Raw genomic sequence first — 18,615 nt, 5'->3', positions numbered from 1 at the left:
AAGATGAGTGGTCATAGGAGAGGAAAAAACAGGTTTTCTCTGTATGACTCTCTAACGTAAAGATTATGTGCAGAAGGTAAGAAGTATCATCATTCTACAACAGGTTGCTTTTACGTAGAATATCAGTTACTTCAGTTCTTCTCCTTCGGGCTACTTACCTCATGTGGTAAATTTAAAACAATTTCAATTTAAGGCAAATACATTGTAAAACTTTTCCGTAATTAAATATATATAAGGAAATATGTTAACAAAGTGACCAACAAAGTAGATAGAAGACTATCAAGTGAGTAACATTGTGAAACTTTATAAAATTCCCCAAAGTAGAGTTCACATTTACTGGAAAACTTTCGTTATGCACCAGTGAGCATGTAATGAGCAGTGAGCACAGGGGAAATAATTACGAAACTGTTTGCAAACAAAATTAGGGACGCTAATGCAAGTGCGACAACGACATTTTTTTGGTATCGTCATGAGTTTTACACATATGTTACAATTTGATTCTTTCCCACATAAAAAATAAAAATAAATAACCATACTAATAAAAGTGACAACGGCACTTTGATGGAGATTCGAACCCACTACCTTCGGCATACAGACTAGTTGCTTTAACTAACTGAGCTATTTGTTTTCTTACGTGAACTGAGCCTGTACCGGTAAAGACGATTTTTCGTTACGGTCGCGCTACCAATTCGTCCTTTTCCATAGATAATTTCCACTTTTTGCTCTATCTTTACGTTAATACTTAGCATAGATTCATATATTTGGAGTTCACTGATAATGCATGTAGTAAGACATATTAGAAATGTGCCGTTAAAAGTTACGTTTGTAGATCTAATCCACGTCTCTCTCAATGACATAGATGTCGCTGCTTCGTGTTGAACTGCAAAATTCCCTCGCGTTCTTGAAAATTTCCCACTTTAGCAGAGTTGGTAATTCTCGAGATTTCTGTCGATTTAATGTTTTTTGCTTGTAATTTATTTATTTTAAGCTAATATCTAATACAAATATTAAAATCGGGTTTGTTATTAACCTGTCCTGTTGGATAAACCTTCCGAAATTTCGAACATATAAAGAAAACGGAGATATTTTCAAAAAACTTCAAAATAAAGAGACGCGTCATTTATTTTGCTCATAGAAGTACAATGATGTAAAGAAGAATGGAATTAAAAATTTCCAGCCAGAGAGGTAGAATGTGTGTATGTGTGAAAGTGTAATATATATATATATATATATATATATATATATATATATATATAATAAAATATGCTTTTTCACTTTAACCGTTCATAATGTTTCCAGTCACGTTTATTGTAACAATATTTTAACAAATAAAAACAGATTTTAAAAAATTATTGAAACATTTTCTTAGAGTGAACATGGTGTAAACTATGGGGCAAGCTAAGGTTAAAGGTTTAGAAGATGATTTGGAAACAGTGATATCATTCAAATTAGTTAACAAGGACGTTGGTGAAATAATAATAATAATAATAATAATAATAATAATAATAAGCCAATAATGCTTATTGGTATGAGTACTATCAACAGGCCTTAGTTGTGTTTGAACTGATACTAAACCTCAATATTTGTCATGACAAGTAATATAGTGTTTTGGTACTCATTCTGTCCAGAAGAAATACATTAATTCTGTTAAACCTGTACTAGTAACTGTTTACAACCTGTATAAGACTTTACTTCCATAATAACTTTTATTACGGAACTATTTATACATATTAATTTCACATAACATAATATTTCATCAATACTTTACTCAGTACTCTTTTTTATATAATTAACCTCCTTACAACTCAATCATCTACAAACCTCTATGACAAGCTCCTTTAAAATCACGAACCAAACAACGACTTTTTCTTCTTTTTTACAACTAGTATCTTATTATGCTTTAAACACTTTTATCTCAAGCTATTAAACTCCCAACAATCCTCCCGGGTATCCTTAAAAACAAACAGAACTTATACATTTTTTTTTTTTACTTTATTCGACTTTTGTCCCTTTCTTCGACCTTGGCCTTGCATTTACTCTTGTTAGTCTCCGTTCTATCTGGGTAACTTTATCCCACCATGCTTGAACCATTTTCTGCCAACATCCTAATTCATTAAGAACAAATTCAAAAACCTCTTCTCTCAAGTTTAGAATCTGTCTTTCCACAATCATAATCTCTTGATTCTTTAAAGACTTTACTTTTTTATATTTTTTCTGATACGCTTCTCCCTGTCTTCTGTCCTTGCACTGTTCTTCTTCTAAGCTATCGGAACCAAGAAGGACCTCTTCTTCTGAATCTATTAGTGAGCTGTATCTACTAGCACTCGTTTGTAACCTATCTGCTTTATATTTCACCTTATTTTTGTATTTAAGCAATCTCCTTTGCCTTTCAGGCGTATCTTTATATTTAACTGTCTTATCCTAACTGTGATTACTCAATAGATCTGTTGCTCGGCTAGGTTTCCTTTTGTATGCGTCATTGTGATTATCCAATCTCTCCGTTGATGGCCTTTCCTGTGGAACATCATTTGAAGATTGATAATGTAATGTTTCTAATGTTAAAACTTGATATAAATCTTGTACATTATCTTGATCTAATATTCTATGTGTTTTCTCATCATACAGATTCTGTTTCTCAACCTCCGGTACTTTATCGGTATCATATTCCTTTAAATGAAGTTCATTAATTTCACCCTCCAAAGTCTGTACCACGCACGCAGTAGCAACGTGATGAAGACCGGTGCACTTAAAACATCTCTTTCCGAAAGCTCGACACTCTCCTTTAGAATGAGAACGTAAACAACTCTTGCAATAATTCCTTCTACCATCATTTTTGCTAGCTGAGTCCGAAGACGAAGAGTAAGTAGAAGTACGTCTTGGACTTTCAGGTAAACTACTACTATTTGTTGTACATCTCAATCTTCCTTGGAATTTCTTTGAACCCTTAGACCAGCGTGATTGCACTAGATTAACTTGATGTTGTGCTTGATCAGATACACTATTAAACAAGACCATTTGTTTTTCTGTTCTTTCCACAGCCGTAGCAATATCAATAGCCTGTTGAAATGTTTGTGTGCTTGATGTTAATATCTGCCGTCTGGCAATGTTGCTTTTCATACCAAAAACAAATTGATCCCTTAAATAATGATCTAAACAGGAGTTAAAATCACAGTAACTTGCTTGCTTCTTTAAAACCATCCCCAATTGTGCTACAGTTTGATATTCTTGCTGTCTGATGTTATGAAATTTAAAACGTTCTGCTATCTGATTGGTTTTCACTCCGTAATGCTGAAGCATCAGTTCTTTTAAATCAGCATACGTTTTTTGTGCCGGTTTTAAAGGAGCACATAAATTTCGTAATTCTTCATAAGCTTGTAAACCTATAACAGCAAGAAAAGTGGAAAGTTTTCTGTCTTCTGGTAGAGCTGAAGAAAGTGCTACCTGCTCAAATCTTTCGATTAAACTTGAATTCTGCCAATCTCAATATCAAACGGTTCAACATTGTTAAAAGAAGCCATTTTATCAATCAAACGCGAAGTGTGACCCTACCGACTGTGCTAATTGTTAAACCTGTACTATTACCTGACCAGGAAAGCAGTGCGGTTTTGGGAGGATGGCGCTGCTGTTGTGTTTACATTAGTTTCTTGGCAAGCGCGGTGGGACAGGGGAGCGGAGAGTTTCACTCTGCAGTGTATCCAACGGTTTTTAAAAGTTGCAGTTGGATGTTATGCATAGCCTGATCTCTTTCCGCTTAATAAAGAACGCCTAAATTATGTGGTTGAAGTGAACCATTCCTGCAGTAATGCAGATGTATTGTGAATAGTGATATATGAATGGAAATTACCAATTTAAGAACAACATAGCACAATTGACAATTCAGTGAGCTTCTACCATGTATTAAGCAGATTTTATAAAAATTGATTACGTTTTATTCGATGTCATTATGAAACGAGCAGCCTGTAAAACGCTGCTCGCTAGTTTGTTCGCAAGTTAATATGGAGGGTGTATTTTGGTTGTATTTTTTTGCTTGTTACTTAAGATGTTCTGCAAATAACTTCAATAACTTTCGAAACTGTTTGTCTTGAGCCAGGGGCGGATCCAGGCTGAATGTTTGGGGGGCGGTCCTTCGAAGTCAAATCAAGGTAAGAGTGTATTGTATTGCAAAGAAAAAAAGTAAAAACAACTTTAAAAACGGGGAAGTAGCTATTGTCTGCAATTTCTAGAACAGAAATCGCCACCTACGATTTCGAGGGTGGACTTTTTTTTTTTTTTTTTTTTTTTAGCAAGAATGCCAATGTAAGTAATTTCTTGCAATTTATTGCTTTATTTGACGTAAAACAAAAAAAGTAAGGCCTACCTATTTTAGGTTTTATTTTACATTTATAATACAAAGGTGAAAATTCTTTGGTTTTATTTTTAAAATAAAAAAATCCTATTCTGAGGGGTAATCGCCCCTCCCCCTGGATCTGCCCCTGACTTGAGCATATGCGTGAAGTGGTTTATTACGAACCGGACAAAAAGAACTGTGATAGATTGATTACAAGTAATCCGGTTAGAAACACTGCTGCTTGCATTTTAGTTCCAAAACCTGCCGTCCGCACTCGTTCGCTGGTCAGGTAATAGTAACTGTTTACAACCTGTATAAGACTTTACTTCCATAATAACTTTTATTACGGCACTATTTATACATATTAATTCCACATAACATAATATTTCATCAATACTTTACTCAGTACTCTTTTTTTATATAATTAACCTCCTTACAACTCAATCATCTACAAACCTCTACGACAAGCTCCTTTAAAATCACGAACCAAACAACGACTTTTTCTTCTTTTTTACAGCTAGTATCTTATTATTCTTTAAACACTTTTATCTCGAGCTATTCAACTCCCAACAAATTGAACGTTGCCTTGACCAGACACAACTTAGAGAATAAACGTCCTGGCTTATTGTTTTCTGTCATGATTCATGATAATCCTCCTTCTCCACTCTCTTTAGTGAAACCTGTAAGTTAGTTTCAACGTGAAAAAAAAAGGTTTCCATTCTGCATCACTGGCAGCCACGGGTAAGACATTACATGGCTAGTCCGGCTGGTTCTACACAACTTCACATCACACTCGCTGTCGAGCTCACTCATTGCTATGTGAGTAGCGTATGCGCATTTGGCGTTGTAGATCTGGCTTCGAATCCCGGCGAGAGATTGTGTGCTTCGAATTCGACCTTAAGCTGCAGATCCATGTCTCATATAGCCTCGCTCCTGAACGGAACGCTAAACTCAAAATCCAATCCAATTAAATCATTCTCGGCGTGCGGGTCTCCTTCCGGCTAGGCAACGACACGGTTTGCAGACTATCTATCTATCTGAAAAATATATAACCCAACTGGAAACCAAGACCTGGACCATTCGTATTGAACACTATACAACTAAGGTGGAAAACCTGGAAAACCAGCTAGTGTCGGGGAATTTGAGGAAACAAGGAGAAGATAGAGGATTTTCGAAGAACAAGGTTTTAAAAATTTGTAAGGCTATTTCAGTTGTGGTTTAGTGTAGTGTTCTAAAGGGTCAAAGAAAAAACAGAAATTTGTGGGAAACCCAGTTTTTTACAGTTTTTTCCAAGAGCAGGGAAAATGGAAAAGTAAAAATAAAAAAATTACAGTCTTTAATTTTTCAGTCTTCTTAGCAGTTCTTTGTTTCACAGTCATTGCAAAACTAAATTTGAGTAGTACATTTTATAAACTATGATGTTCTGTTGCGTATAGTTGCGTTATCTACAGTTATTGCTGCCTGGGACGTTATTTATTCTCAGCCTCCAACCGCCTTGGAACATACAAACAAGCATTCATACCCAAAGGAAGAAGAGCTATTCGTTAACTGAGGGCTTAATCTAAGTTTAGAGTCTAATTATTTCCTTTCACATGAAAACTGATTAAGTTCATTGTTATTCATTGCTTTGGCTAATGTACTGTTAAAAGCATTATATTTGCAATTCAAAAAACTTTTTAGTTTAACATCCCATGCTTTTGCCGTTTATCTTAAGGGAAAGGGTGATTAATGAAAGTGAATGATTGTGAAATGAAATTTTGTGTTCTATTACCTCTGGAATCGAACCCGGGGCAACATATACAAGATATATTTACAGTTTAGAAGGGTTGAACTGAAATGAATTATTTTTATATATATTATAGATGAAAGATAATGTACCGTGTTCCCCGTTTCTTGTATGTACAGTTAACATTGTGGAATAGAACAGGACAAGTTGAATTACACTCCAACGTATCGACGACCGACCTTGGGTTCCGCCCACTCTTCGGTCGGCTTTTATTGGCTTTTATTATCGTTGTGTTCTTTATTATCGTCGTTATAAGTAAAAGTTATTTTTCTATATTTCATAAAAATACTTTGTGACAGTGAACCATAAATCTTTGATCCTGAAAACCCCGTGAAAACGCCAAGAATTCGAATATTTAGTTTGAGTGAGAACTCTGTCTTAGAAAATAGCCTTTAAATAAGTGTATACAAAGTTTTTTTTTTTTTTTAAATCTACATTTAATCTTTGTATTCATTCGAATAAATATGCAAACTACAAAATATCCCCCACACTCTTCTACTTGGTGGAGCTAGGTGCAAACCGACTATTATATTTCAGCTTGGCACACCTTAGGTTGCATTAAAAGTAATGAGTTGAAATTTGTGCCAAACATATTTTAAGTACAGGAAGTAACTTACCTGACAAAATTTCAACTTTGAATCATAAATTTATTATTATCTGAATGATATAGACCCAAGCATTAAGTAATTGTATCTCTTTAGCTGGAAGCTGTATACAGTTTATTTCGTATCGCTACTGTTTCAAGAAGTGCGTGGTCTAAACCAGTAGTTCCCAGCCTTTTGTTTAACTGACAACGTACTTTACTGAACCCCCACACTCTCGCAACACACTTGTTACATTTCGTTTTAATACCAGTATAGATTATAATAGTGTAAGACTGTAAGTTTGTATAAAGTAGTTACTCTATGTAGTACTGAGCTTTGTTACTGCCGCTAGAGGATAGGACTGGCACAGTATGTCTCAAAATTGATTTTAGTTAATTTATTAAATGTCTCATGATTTTTAAATTCCAAAATTTCGCGACACATCGTTTGAGAACACTGGCCTACGCAGTAGTTCGTGTGTAGTGTACAGACTGTTTCTTTTAGCCTTCAATTTGTCATTTGATATTCGAATAACTAGTAATTAGTTTACTGTTTGCAGGAAAAAATCGCCCTTTATTGATATTAGCAAATCTTTATTATAAGTATACCTTGCATTCACTTATCAGTTTAACTAAAAATATTTTCATAATTTACCACACTCTATATGACTAATCTTTTGTGTTATGATATCTCTCCTTTTAGTTCTTAATTTGATTTCTCTTTTTACAAAATCAATTTCAAGGATAGTATATATCGCACGCGATCTCAGAATTTATTTGATCTTGGCCAAACTTGGAATAAAATTAGAGCTTGCTGCGTAATAAATATGTGGAACATTTCCCTGTGGAAACCTTTGAGGTATTGATCGTCAAAATTGGGATTTTGACTTAGTGAAATTTCGAGAAAAAACTGATTGCTATTGAGAACAATAATTATTTGTAAATACAAGGAACAGGAGGAACAATCGTTCTGTTCCATAATGTTTACATCTAGTTCTAATTATAAAATAACTAGTATAATGCCTGTTCTTTGCATGGAAAAAATGAGGTTATGGAAATTATTTGAAAGATATATACTACTTGTTTTTTGGAAAGGGTTGGGGGCAAAGTAGTTATTGATCCATGCTCGATTTCATTGGAGTTAAGTAAACGCTCACTCCTGTTATCTACTTATACTTTAGGTGTCGCATCGCAATACTTCGCAAAATTACATCTTATCACTACACTAAGTTGCATGGGGAGTATTTATACAAAATTTCACAGTTCTAGTCCTATAGTTTCGGAGATCTTAGGAAAGCAACTTTTAAGACTCGTTTTACCCTTAGGGGTTGGATCTCACAACGTTTAGTAGTATGAGTTTGGGTCCTTGAATCCTCCTTTGATGATGTTCTCTGTGCACTACTGGCGTGCGTAATTTTTGCCTGTAAAACTTGTAATGTTTATTTATTATGGTACAGAATAATTTTCAAATAGCCCCACAAGAAGTAATCAAATGGAAGAAGTCACAGGAGTGAGGGATCCATAAACCTTCCCAATAATCCAGTATAAAATACCCCATCAAGATACACATTGTTTCATCTGCTGCCTGATTCGTGACACCATCATGTTGGCACAATAACCCTTTTACCCTTTTGTGCTCTTTCGCGGGTCTCTGGTTCGATGCCTGGTGGGAAACGTTGAAGCTACTATGATAGTTCGAATTCCACCTTAAATTGTAGGTCCACATTTCATATGAGCGTCGATGTTGAAACGGGGAGCTAACTTCATCAAACAAACAAACAAACATACCCCATTTGGTATCCTCCAACATCGACACGAAGGCCTGCACAAATCAAAGGCGCACGGACGTTAGTGGTTCCATTGGTCTGTACCTCCAAGAAATTTCATAACTCTATTTTTTACATATCATAGTTTTTCTGTTTTGTCTGCACCAGAGGCGCAGTTCATCCACGAACAGAAATTTCTGGATTCGCGCTTGTGCACAATGTTTATGTAAACAGCACAAGTTATACTTTTATGGAAGAAAAAACGGCATAATAATGCGCCCGTGCACATATTTTCACTGAATCTTGTGCAAAATATGAGGGTTTTCAGATATCCGTACTCTGTAATTCTGGATGTTCGCACAACCAGAGAAATCAAACCACGCTTAGTCAGAAATGTGTCAAGCCTATTTTGTGTTGTGTTTGCCTCACGAAAGCGCCACAGAAACGTTGTTCTTTCAGCTTTTGTGCGAAATTGAAACGTACGAAGTGATTTACGTAATGTAAATTTTGGTTGATGTTATCCATAAATCATGGAAATATTTCCTGTGTGAACGTATTGGCGTAACTAGAATAGTTTGCTAGGGGGCGCATTATCCCTTCTGATACTTGAAAGAACCTTACCTTGTGTAGCAGTATTCTAGGGAGCAACAATGTTGTAGACTATTCTTTGTCTCCGGGGACCGCGGTGACTCAGGGTAGATCGTTCACCTCTAGTGCATGGGGTCCATGGTTCGATCCAAACTCGCGCCAAGTGAACTTATGGTGGACAAACACCGTGTGCGTGGGTTTCCTCCAGGTTCTCCCATTTTCACCCACTTCCTTCATTCCACCATTTCATTCATTTCTCATCAACAGTCTCCTTTAGCCTAACCGGCATAACCGGAGGACGTAAAACTCAAAGATTTCCTCCTTGTCTTCCTCTAGTAACACTAATCGGTGAACGTGCGTAAAGATTTTGCAATCTTCTAAAATGTCAGGCGTCAGGACAGTTGTTCCTTCGCTTTGGGTCAACTGGATGGGGAGGGGGGTACTCCCGTAACTATGCCTGGTAGAAACAGTGGGAACAATCATGCATATATCATTTCGCTTTAATACCAATTTGTACAGCCCTTACCCGAATTGGCTCAGTTTCAACTGTGGCTAGATAGATGTAGTGTTGCTAACCAACACGAAATCTAAATAACTATGTGAACTTGACTTGCTTCACATGTTAAAAGTTAAATTAGAATGATTTTCATTTCTCCTTTATAATGTACAGACATCTGTTACGCGTCATCTGGTGAAGTTTAGTGCTCATAATATTGCTACTAGTCAAGAATTTTGATAACTAGTTTTTTAAGCTGACGTCATAAATTGCTATTTTATGTGAATTCATACACTGTAAACACAAGATATTTACTTGTTTCAATATTTTAGCATATACCATGTCTAAAACTACAGAATAAGTTTCCGTAACATTGGAGTTTGGAAACGTTTTCGGGCAAACAGAAAATTTTCATAATTTTAGTTTTTACACCTAACGTCAATCTTCCCTTCTCACATATATCTTTGCTTATGTGATATATTTCCCTTCCTCAGAAGAAAGATGCCAATAACTCATACTTTCTTTATTTGCAACCCACAATCATGTCAGACGTTTTATTCCCGAGGTATAACACTTCAAAGGTCACGAGACAATACTTTGTGGACACTCGGTGTATATACCTGGGTATATTCGCCAAATTTACAGCGACGTTGTCTGTACTTTGTGATCACATCACGGAAAAATGACAGAACAGTTTGAAATGATTTTTGAAACATAGTACCAACCTCCAGCTAGCTTTTTATCATATTTGATTCAAGGTCGTTTCCTAAGGAGAATAGGGAGTTGAACATTTACTCCAAAATAGAATATCTTGTAGTTTATTTATTTATTTATTTATTTATTTATTTATTCATCATTACACTTCCATTGAAGTACTTGTTCTAAGAAAAGAAAGGTCAAGACCCATAGCCAGAACACTTTTGACAGGGGAGGAAGCAACAGGATCATTTCAGGAAGGCTAACTAGTCCATTGTACATTCATTCTTACAACAAAAACTGAAAGTTTCAGGGGAACTGAAGGGAATCGCAGGTGGTCTCAGCCACACTGGCCACCTCCCTAGTCATGGACCTGAAGAAAGTACGAACATTTTCCATTAACCTATCCTCCCCGTGCGAAGAACTCGCATTTCATCAAATCTAATATATAAAAATGCAGCTGATCTTGTGGATGATCGAACCACGGGAAAATGGCTAAACCGTTTGAAATGATCCTGATCCTGTTGAAGTGATCCCCTCGCTATTCTGTAACGTACGAGGGCTAGTCAAAAACGACTGAGAATGTGTTTTTTAAACTCATGAAATACAGTTAGTGTGATCTTTTTCAAAGTAATATCCGTTCAGTTGAATCCGCTTGGCTTAATGCGTCTGCCAGTCGTGTAACGCGTCTGAAAACCGTCCTTTGACATCTTCAAAACAACCTCAGTGTTCTTCACGATGGGCTGTACAGAATCAAAACATTCCGTTCCTTAGCTCATTTTTCAGACATGGGAAGAGAAAAAAGTCACAGGAAGTTAAATCTAGGGGTTTAGAGGCTGGGAGACGCATTCTATGTATCTGTAGGCTAAATGTTGAGTAGGCCCCCTAACAACGTTGCAGCTGAAGATGTTCATTGTCGTGATGAAGGCTCCAGCCACAAGAATGCAGTTCCTTGTTGTCTGCGTTGGATGTGTTTAGCAAGAATGTCCAAAACAGACTTGTAATACTTGCCAATAACCATTGTATATGGAAAGGCTACAAGCTGGTACATTATTCCACGGCAGTCGAAGAACAAAATGATCATCTCTTTTCCTGCCGACCGAATAACCTTCGTATACTATGTCGTCGGAGCATATGTAAAAACTATAGAATAATGACTATATTTTTAGATACGTAAGAAGGATATGAAAATTGACTATAAAATGGCTAGAGGTGGAAATAATGTGGTTAGGATTGCTACTGGTGCTGAATTAACAACCCTGGACTTTTAGGCCTACCTTTGTTCTTATCAGCGTCCTGATATCAGAGCTTCTCTTTTTCTTCTTCTTCTTCTTCTCTCTCTCTCTCCCTCTCCCTCTCACACAGGGCGGGTAAAGTAATTCGATACTTATGAAAAAGGTGCCTTCCGAGCAGTACTGCAAACTATAGATCATGTTCAATGTAGGGAATTTCAGTTCAGTTCTTACTTCTTTATTATTTATTATATGTCCCTGTGAAAACGGGAAGTATGGTCGCCCTATCCGTGTCTCATCACATGTAATGATGGAATTCAGATTACATCTCTCCGATTTCCACGACCAGATGTTGAAGTTCCCTACACATTTCCTATTCACATCATCTTTTGTTCAGGAGTCAATAATCTTGGGAGTCATCTCGCACAAACGTGTCTTGTGTTCAAATGATCATGCGGAATGAAAACGCACTGTCATGGAAAATATGTTAAGGGTGTTCGTGTTTCTTATTTTTTTCTGATATATGTTTTAAATCGGAAAATCTCGTTTTTGTGTACACCACCAAACAACAAGTGGCCGTGTAACCACCAAACAACACATCTTTCATGCCTTCAGTGAGAGCAAAATATAGTTACTAGTGAGTTGTTTCTCGTCCAGAGTTGTTAGGGTGCAAATGTATGACATTATCTACTAAAATCGAGTGAAGAGGGTCTTTCTTCCCGATCCTGTTCATACTGGCTTCTGTCAGGTTGCTTATGACACGAATCTATAGGGCTACTAGGTAATACTACACCCTAGGCTCTACTACAGGCCCTTTTTGTATTTATTTTATATGAACCGTCAGTGGCGGGTTCATAGGATTAGGTAGAACATGGAAAAACTGATTTGCAGCAGGAATTATTACTATATTTTTAAATTTATTTATTTAGAGGGAATTTATAGCTACACCACAAGCCAAACACTTTTAGATTTTTATATTTTTTATGCTCATGCAAAAACAAGAATACATTATTAGGAGGGAGGGTGGCGTATGGGAACCTTACGGATGAGCCTTTGATATTGTATAATAGGATTTGCTGAATGAAATCGCCAACAAGGGTAGAAAGATCGTTGAAGAGAGTTTTTTTTTTTAAAGGAACATTTAATTGGGTAGATTATGTAAATCTTATCAGTCTTATCAAAGTAATGCACAATACATAGATACAAGCGACGTAAAAGCAGATACAATGAGCTTTAGCCAATACATCATGTAAAATTAAAGAAACCTTAGCTTATGCTTGAATCTTGAAACAACAAAAATTTATAGCAGTGGTAGTTTTCACTTGTTATCAACCGATTTGGGAGTGATTATGTCAAGCGTCGGAACATGCGCATTGAAATCTGTTCGTAGTTTGCCGACTACGGGATGATTTTAAAAGAAACATGTACACATAAACCTTAGAATATCATTGTTACATTATCGAATATAGTTTGCCATAATGCAACTGATATTAGGAAAAGATTTTACAAAGACTATGTATATTGGAATGTCAAAATTTGTTCATACGAAGGTTGTTTTTTTTTCTCAGGGAAATGAAAGATAATGCTTCCGTTATATAGTGTTAAAAATAATAACGGAATAATACAAAATTAGCTCATGTAATTATAAATACGAACTGTTTAGAGTTACCTTATTTTTTTTAAAAAAAAAGTTACAACTATATTTAGATTTCATAACATAACATAACTTGAGTTGAGAGAGTTATTTTTCAAAATGAGTTGAAATAAATACTGGTCAAACGTCTTAAATAAATTTTTGTGCTTTCAGGGTGTTCAAACTGCCTGCATTGAGTTGTGCTCTAGCTGCGAAAAGAGAGTCTATGCAATGGAGAAGACTGAAACTAGTGGAAAAGTATTTCATAAACGATGTTTTAGATGCTCTCAGTGTGACTGCGTTTTAAGGTATTATTTACTTTCCAGATTTAATTTCCTTAATGAATTTATTGTAATAGATGAAAATCAACTTTTATTTGTTTGCAAATTTGTAATTATTTCGTCAAAACGTTAACGATTAAATTAATTAAGATTTATAATTTTTAATTTAATTTAATTTCATTTCATTTTAATTTAATTTAATGTAATTTTTAATTGGCAATCGTTAAAAAAAATTAACGATCAACAAATTAATAGTTAACTTTCCTCTCAGTGTATATCGAATTTATATTCTATAAGTATTTTTGCGGCGTATTTCAAACACTTCATTAGGATTTCCATAGCGTGCATTTGTAGGTTTTCCAAAGTGAACATTTTGACCTCAATTTGCTTCGAAGTTTGTATCAATCAGTGGCGTATTTAGGGGGGCTTCCGGGCTTAAGCCCCCCCAAAATTTTACTTATTATAGTAAAGTATATGAAATATCTTGCAGAATTTTCACATTTTCATGCAAAGCCCTCCCGAAAGTTAGCAAAGCCCCCCTAAACAAAATCGGAAATACGCCACTGGTGTCAATGTACATTTTCTTTAAAAACAAACAAACAGAAAGTAAACCAATTGCTTTAATAGTTCATCATTTGACGCACAAAGAGTCCCGAACAAGAAAGGATTTTGGTGGTCATAACCTGTTATCAGGGTTGAATTCACGGGGTAGCCCGGGGGAATCTCCCCCGAAGGAAATTCATTCCCCGCGGAGAAACTCAAAAAATTTCAGTCACAAAATGTAGAAATTACTTCACCCAATTATTTGCTTTCTTTCCGTGCACGTGCACACGAAATCCGATCTGTTAATATACATATAAATGACGCAGACCCATTCTATATAAATATTAAACATGTAACATCTAAGATAGAATACCCAATAGTCGATAAAACTTTTATTTCTTAACGCTATGACCGAGTTTGGCAGAGCATGAAATTGTTAACTGTTGAAGAAAGGTTTGTATTTTAGTAGGTACAATACTCTCGCCCTATATTATACACCGTATATTAGTAAGTAGCGCTAGCACAGGTTGAGATAGGAAAGGAAAGATAGGGAAGATCTTTCGATCATTCTATATGATCTCTGATGTCAACAGACTTCAGTTCTTGAAAATGTAGTTCTCGTATTATTTGAAATAGGGCGCCTAAACCTCATTTCTCGCATCGGAAGTAACGGACGTAAATGTGTTTTACGATTGTTAAAGTAAACACACATTTTTTTTAAATTAAAAATAATTCAGTTAAAGGGTGAGATTCAGAGGGCGTCATTTAGAGGGATCAGGGAGGAACAGTTATCCCTCCTGGATTAGAGACTTATATAGAATTTATCAATATGATAGTAGTATGTAAGTGAAATATTGCTATTGAAGGTGATGAAGATCCTGCTCAGTGCCGTGCCATGGGGAGGGGCAAGCGGAGCGACGGCCCCGGGCGCCGAAGTAAGGGATGCTAAATTCGGAAGGGAAAAAGAAAAGAAAAGAAAAACAGAGGAATGAAACACATGTGCACATATATAAAATGAAAGGAAAAAAGTAATGAAAAGTGCTCAAAATCTATGAAAAGCAGGGTTTACTTTTTAAAATTTTCTCACTTTTCGCGGCTGGTCTGTCGACCTACTCATATATATGGGGGTGCCGTCGTATACTCTCGCGCCAAGCGCTGATTTTCCACGACACGGCACTAATCCTACTGAAGATTTCGGAAACTAAACTATTGATGTGTATGCAGCGAAGAAACCAGGGCTAATATGTTTGATTTAGAATCAGAAGTGTGAGAAAGAATGATAATTTTTGTTAAGATATTCCTATGTATGTTTGTTTTAGGACAAAAAATATTTGAGTTAATTTAAATCTTTTTAAAAACTTCTACATTAGTAACAAACAGTAACTTCTGAATATAGGAAATAATAACAAAAATAGCTACTGTAAATAGCAGTTAAAGTTTAGTGTAAAATATTTTTGCCAGTCTCTATTTAATGTTTTAGATGAACTCAAACGATTGTTTTTTTAATTATAATCTCACATTGAATATTTATCAGCAATTAGTCTCAGTATTAGGTAAGATGTGTATGTGAATGGAATTGTTAAATATGCTGCTTTCTTGCAAAAATACAGAAAAACAACTCCCCCCCCGAGGAGTTGACATTCTCCCCCGGGTGAAAATGTCTGAATTCAACACTGCCTCTTATTGGTGACAGAGTTGTTGGAGATCTACTCCTCCCTAATTTTCGTGTTTCCCTGCAGTGCAGCTGTCAATTTTTGGAACCTTCTTTACAGTCTCAAATAGCTACATCAGGTTAAAGAACAGAACAGCGGGCGGTAATGTAAAATATGCTTTGAGTCGAGTACAATACAAATATCACTGCCGGTTGTTAAAAGGATGAAACGAACAAGATACGCTGAACTTACTGATGTGAAGGTACCTTCGATATCTTATTGCATGTTTTTTATTGCTGTTGCTGTGTCTCTCTCCTCAGAGATTTTAGTAATTCTCACACCGGCGGTAGACGTGCTTTATTAGATAGCCAATCAAAGAGAACCAATTCAAGCTTTGAAAGAATGAGAACTTCGTACCTGGGAAACGAGCACCATTGGTGGTGGCAAGGGGCAATTGTATATACAACTGAAAATACGGGTAATACATTAGCGAAAAATCCAGAACTCGATGCTGCTACTGGGAAAGGTCTTTGAAACAATTGTTATTTATAAGTATTAAAATTACTAGTTTCCAAAATGATCATATTAATGTTGTTACGTTCTTGAAAGATGATTTTTTTAAATATGTTTAACATCCCTCGGTTTTGCCCTTTACGCTAAAGGAGACGGATAAGTAAGCACTGTCCGATGTTTTCAGCAGGAATAATTTCTACGTATACAATAACGTGATGTATACCATCGCGAAATACCACGAAAACTATTTGTCGTATGCAATTAGAAATGTAATTAGATGTTAACCTACCTCAATACTACATGTTCACTTTTTTATTTCTAAACTAGTTTTCATAGTCCATTGTTATTACTTTTGATAAAGAAAATAGCAGAAGTGGAGACGACATAAATATACTTACAGATGCAGGTATTGGCAAATGTGTGACTTCACGTCCATTTAGACAGCCTACCTTTTCAGAGTCAATCGCAAGTGGTCTCAATCATTTGTACATCGCTTGTACAGAAATGTGCAGACGAAATTTTCGTTTGTACACAATTAGGTGCGCCGCCAGAACGAAAACAAAGTGCGGGCGGGGCTGTCTAAATGGTAGCCCTCCCACCATGTCCAATTCAATCACAAATTGTCGCAGTCGTTTGTACAGAAATGTGCAGGCGAAAATTTCGTTTGTACACAATTAGGGGCGCCGCCAGAACGAAAACAAAGTGAGGGGCTGTCTAAATAGTAGCCCCCCATGTCCAATTCAATCACAAATTGTCGCAATCGTTTGTACATCGTTTGTACAGAAATGCGCAGGCAAAATTTTCGTTTGTACACAATTAGGGGCGCCGCCAGAACGAAAACAAAGTGGGGGCTGTCTAAATGGTAGAAACATTTAAAAAATGTGTTACATACTATGGAGTATTTACTAACAAGACTTTGTACACACTATTGTGTCGATTGGTATGTTCACACTATCGTATGATTCACTATATTGATCTTATTCTAACGATGATGGAATCTAAAGTTTTTTTTTTTTTTTTGTTTTTATATTTATATTTATACTTACAATCATTATTGCTGAGTTAGTTTATCACTCCTCGGCTCTTATTATTAAACTGATTCATTATTTCTTACGTGAGCTGAATCCTTATGAGAAAAATGCATTTTTTTCTTTCTAACTTGCGCAGAAACCGTTATCCTCATCTCGTATAGGAAATTGATAAGTGGAAGTTATAACAAATTCACGAAGTAGACTGTTAAAGGGAAAATTATAACACAGTGTCTTGTTTTATTTGAACATCTTCATTAAACTCATTTTTCAAAAACTATAGAATACATGGTGAAGTATTTTGGTGCATTCAGCATTCCGATTTACGAGTAGGGTTGCTAACTGGCCGGTATTTCACCGGCCTGGCCGGGAATATTGCTGTGATTTTGATTAAGGTCGGTGACCGGTATAAACTTCTTATTAGCCCCCTTCTGACCGGTATTTTCGAATCTTCAATCCAGAATATAACATTGAACATCAAAATTTTTCAATAGTGTCTTTACAAACAGAAATTTCCGTTGCATTATGCATTACCGATATTTTTTTAATCTATGGCAGTTTTTTAATTTATTTAACTTAAGAAATTTGATAACGGATTGTATTGTAAAGGAATTTTATACAATAAAAGCTCTTTATTCGCGGGGTATATGTTCCATAAATATGCCGCGAATACAGAAACCGTGAATACGGAATGGTAATTTATATGGGATTATAGGGGATACGTTCCTAGGTGACAAAATAAAAAAAACAAATACGTATATAAAAAATCAATTTACTGCAATTGTAGTTTTTGACTATATTGATTAATTATAATCTTCAATGGTTTGAAGAATTTTGTAATTTTTTCTTGCTTGCCAGTTTTTAAAAGCTCCTTCAATTCAGACTGATATTCAGCAGTGGCATTAGCAATTTGCCTCGTTCCATAGACGGATCAATTTTCATAAAGAAATCACAAAGCTCATTTGCCATTCTTAAACCTTCACTAAGATTTTTCAAATTAAATGTCACGTTTCCAGTGCTTGTTGAAGCCTCTTCTTCACTGGGCTGTGAATTTAACATTTCCTCCAAGTCGGTTTCAGTCAAATCTTCATCTTGCGATTCAAGCAATTCCTGAATGTCACTTGATCTATCTGTTCGAACCCATCTCGTCCTATTCCATTCGCAATTTCGGTTATGTTTGCAGTCAAAGTTTGAATTTGCACACATTCTTCGTCATTCTCCGCAGTCAGAGCAGGCCACATTTTTTTCCAGCATGACTTCAATGTGTGTGCCTTCAGTTCTTCCAATGATTCTTTTATGTTTACGATGCATTTTGCTATGTCAAATTTCTTCCAGCATTCCATAACATTCATATCAGGATTATATTCCATATTATCCAATACGATTTTGAAGGTTCGTCTAATGTAATAGAGCTTAACGGCCTGGATTATTCATTGGTCCATAGGTTGAAGCAAAGCCGTCGTGTTGGGAGGTAAATAGGGATGCGCACGA

At 35.8% G+C, this 18,615-nt stretch overlaps 1 protein-coding gene across 47 annotated transcripts in view; it reads left to right on the top strand.

Moving 5' to 3' along the window:
• LOC145686312 (uncharacterized) overlaps nt 1-18,615 on the top strand; it is a 955,404-nt gene that overhangs the window by 856,401 nt on the left and 80,388 nt on the right. For all 47 annotated transcript variants that reach the window (XM_081759464.1, XM_081759467.1, XM_081759462.1 and 44 more), the window contains one exon: nt 13,282-13,415. In XM_081759464.1, the coding sequence (XP_081615590.1) occupies nt 13,282-13,415 (134 nt within the window). The remainder of the gene's footprint in view (nt 1-13,281; nt 13,416-18,615) is intronic.

This window comes from Thermobia domestica, chromosome 5 (genome assembly GCF_964235325.1).
Source record: "Thermobia domestica chromosome 5, izTheDome1.hap1.1, whole genome shotgun sequence".
In the NCBI taxonomy this organism is placed as follows: domain Eukaryota; kingdom Metazoa; phylum Arthropoda; class Insecta; order Zygentoma; family Lepismatidae; genus Thermobia; species Thermobia domestica.
This window is presented reverse-complemented; position numbering and strand designations above follow the sequence as displayed.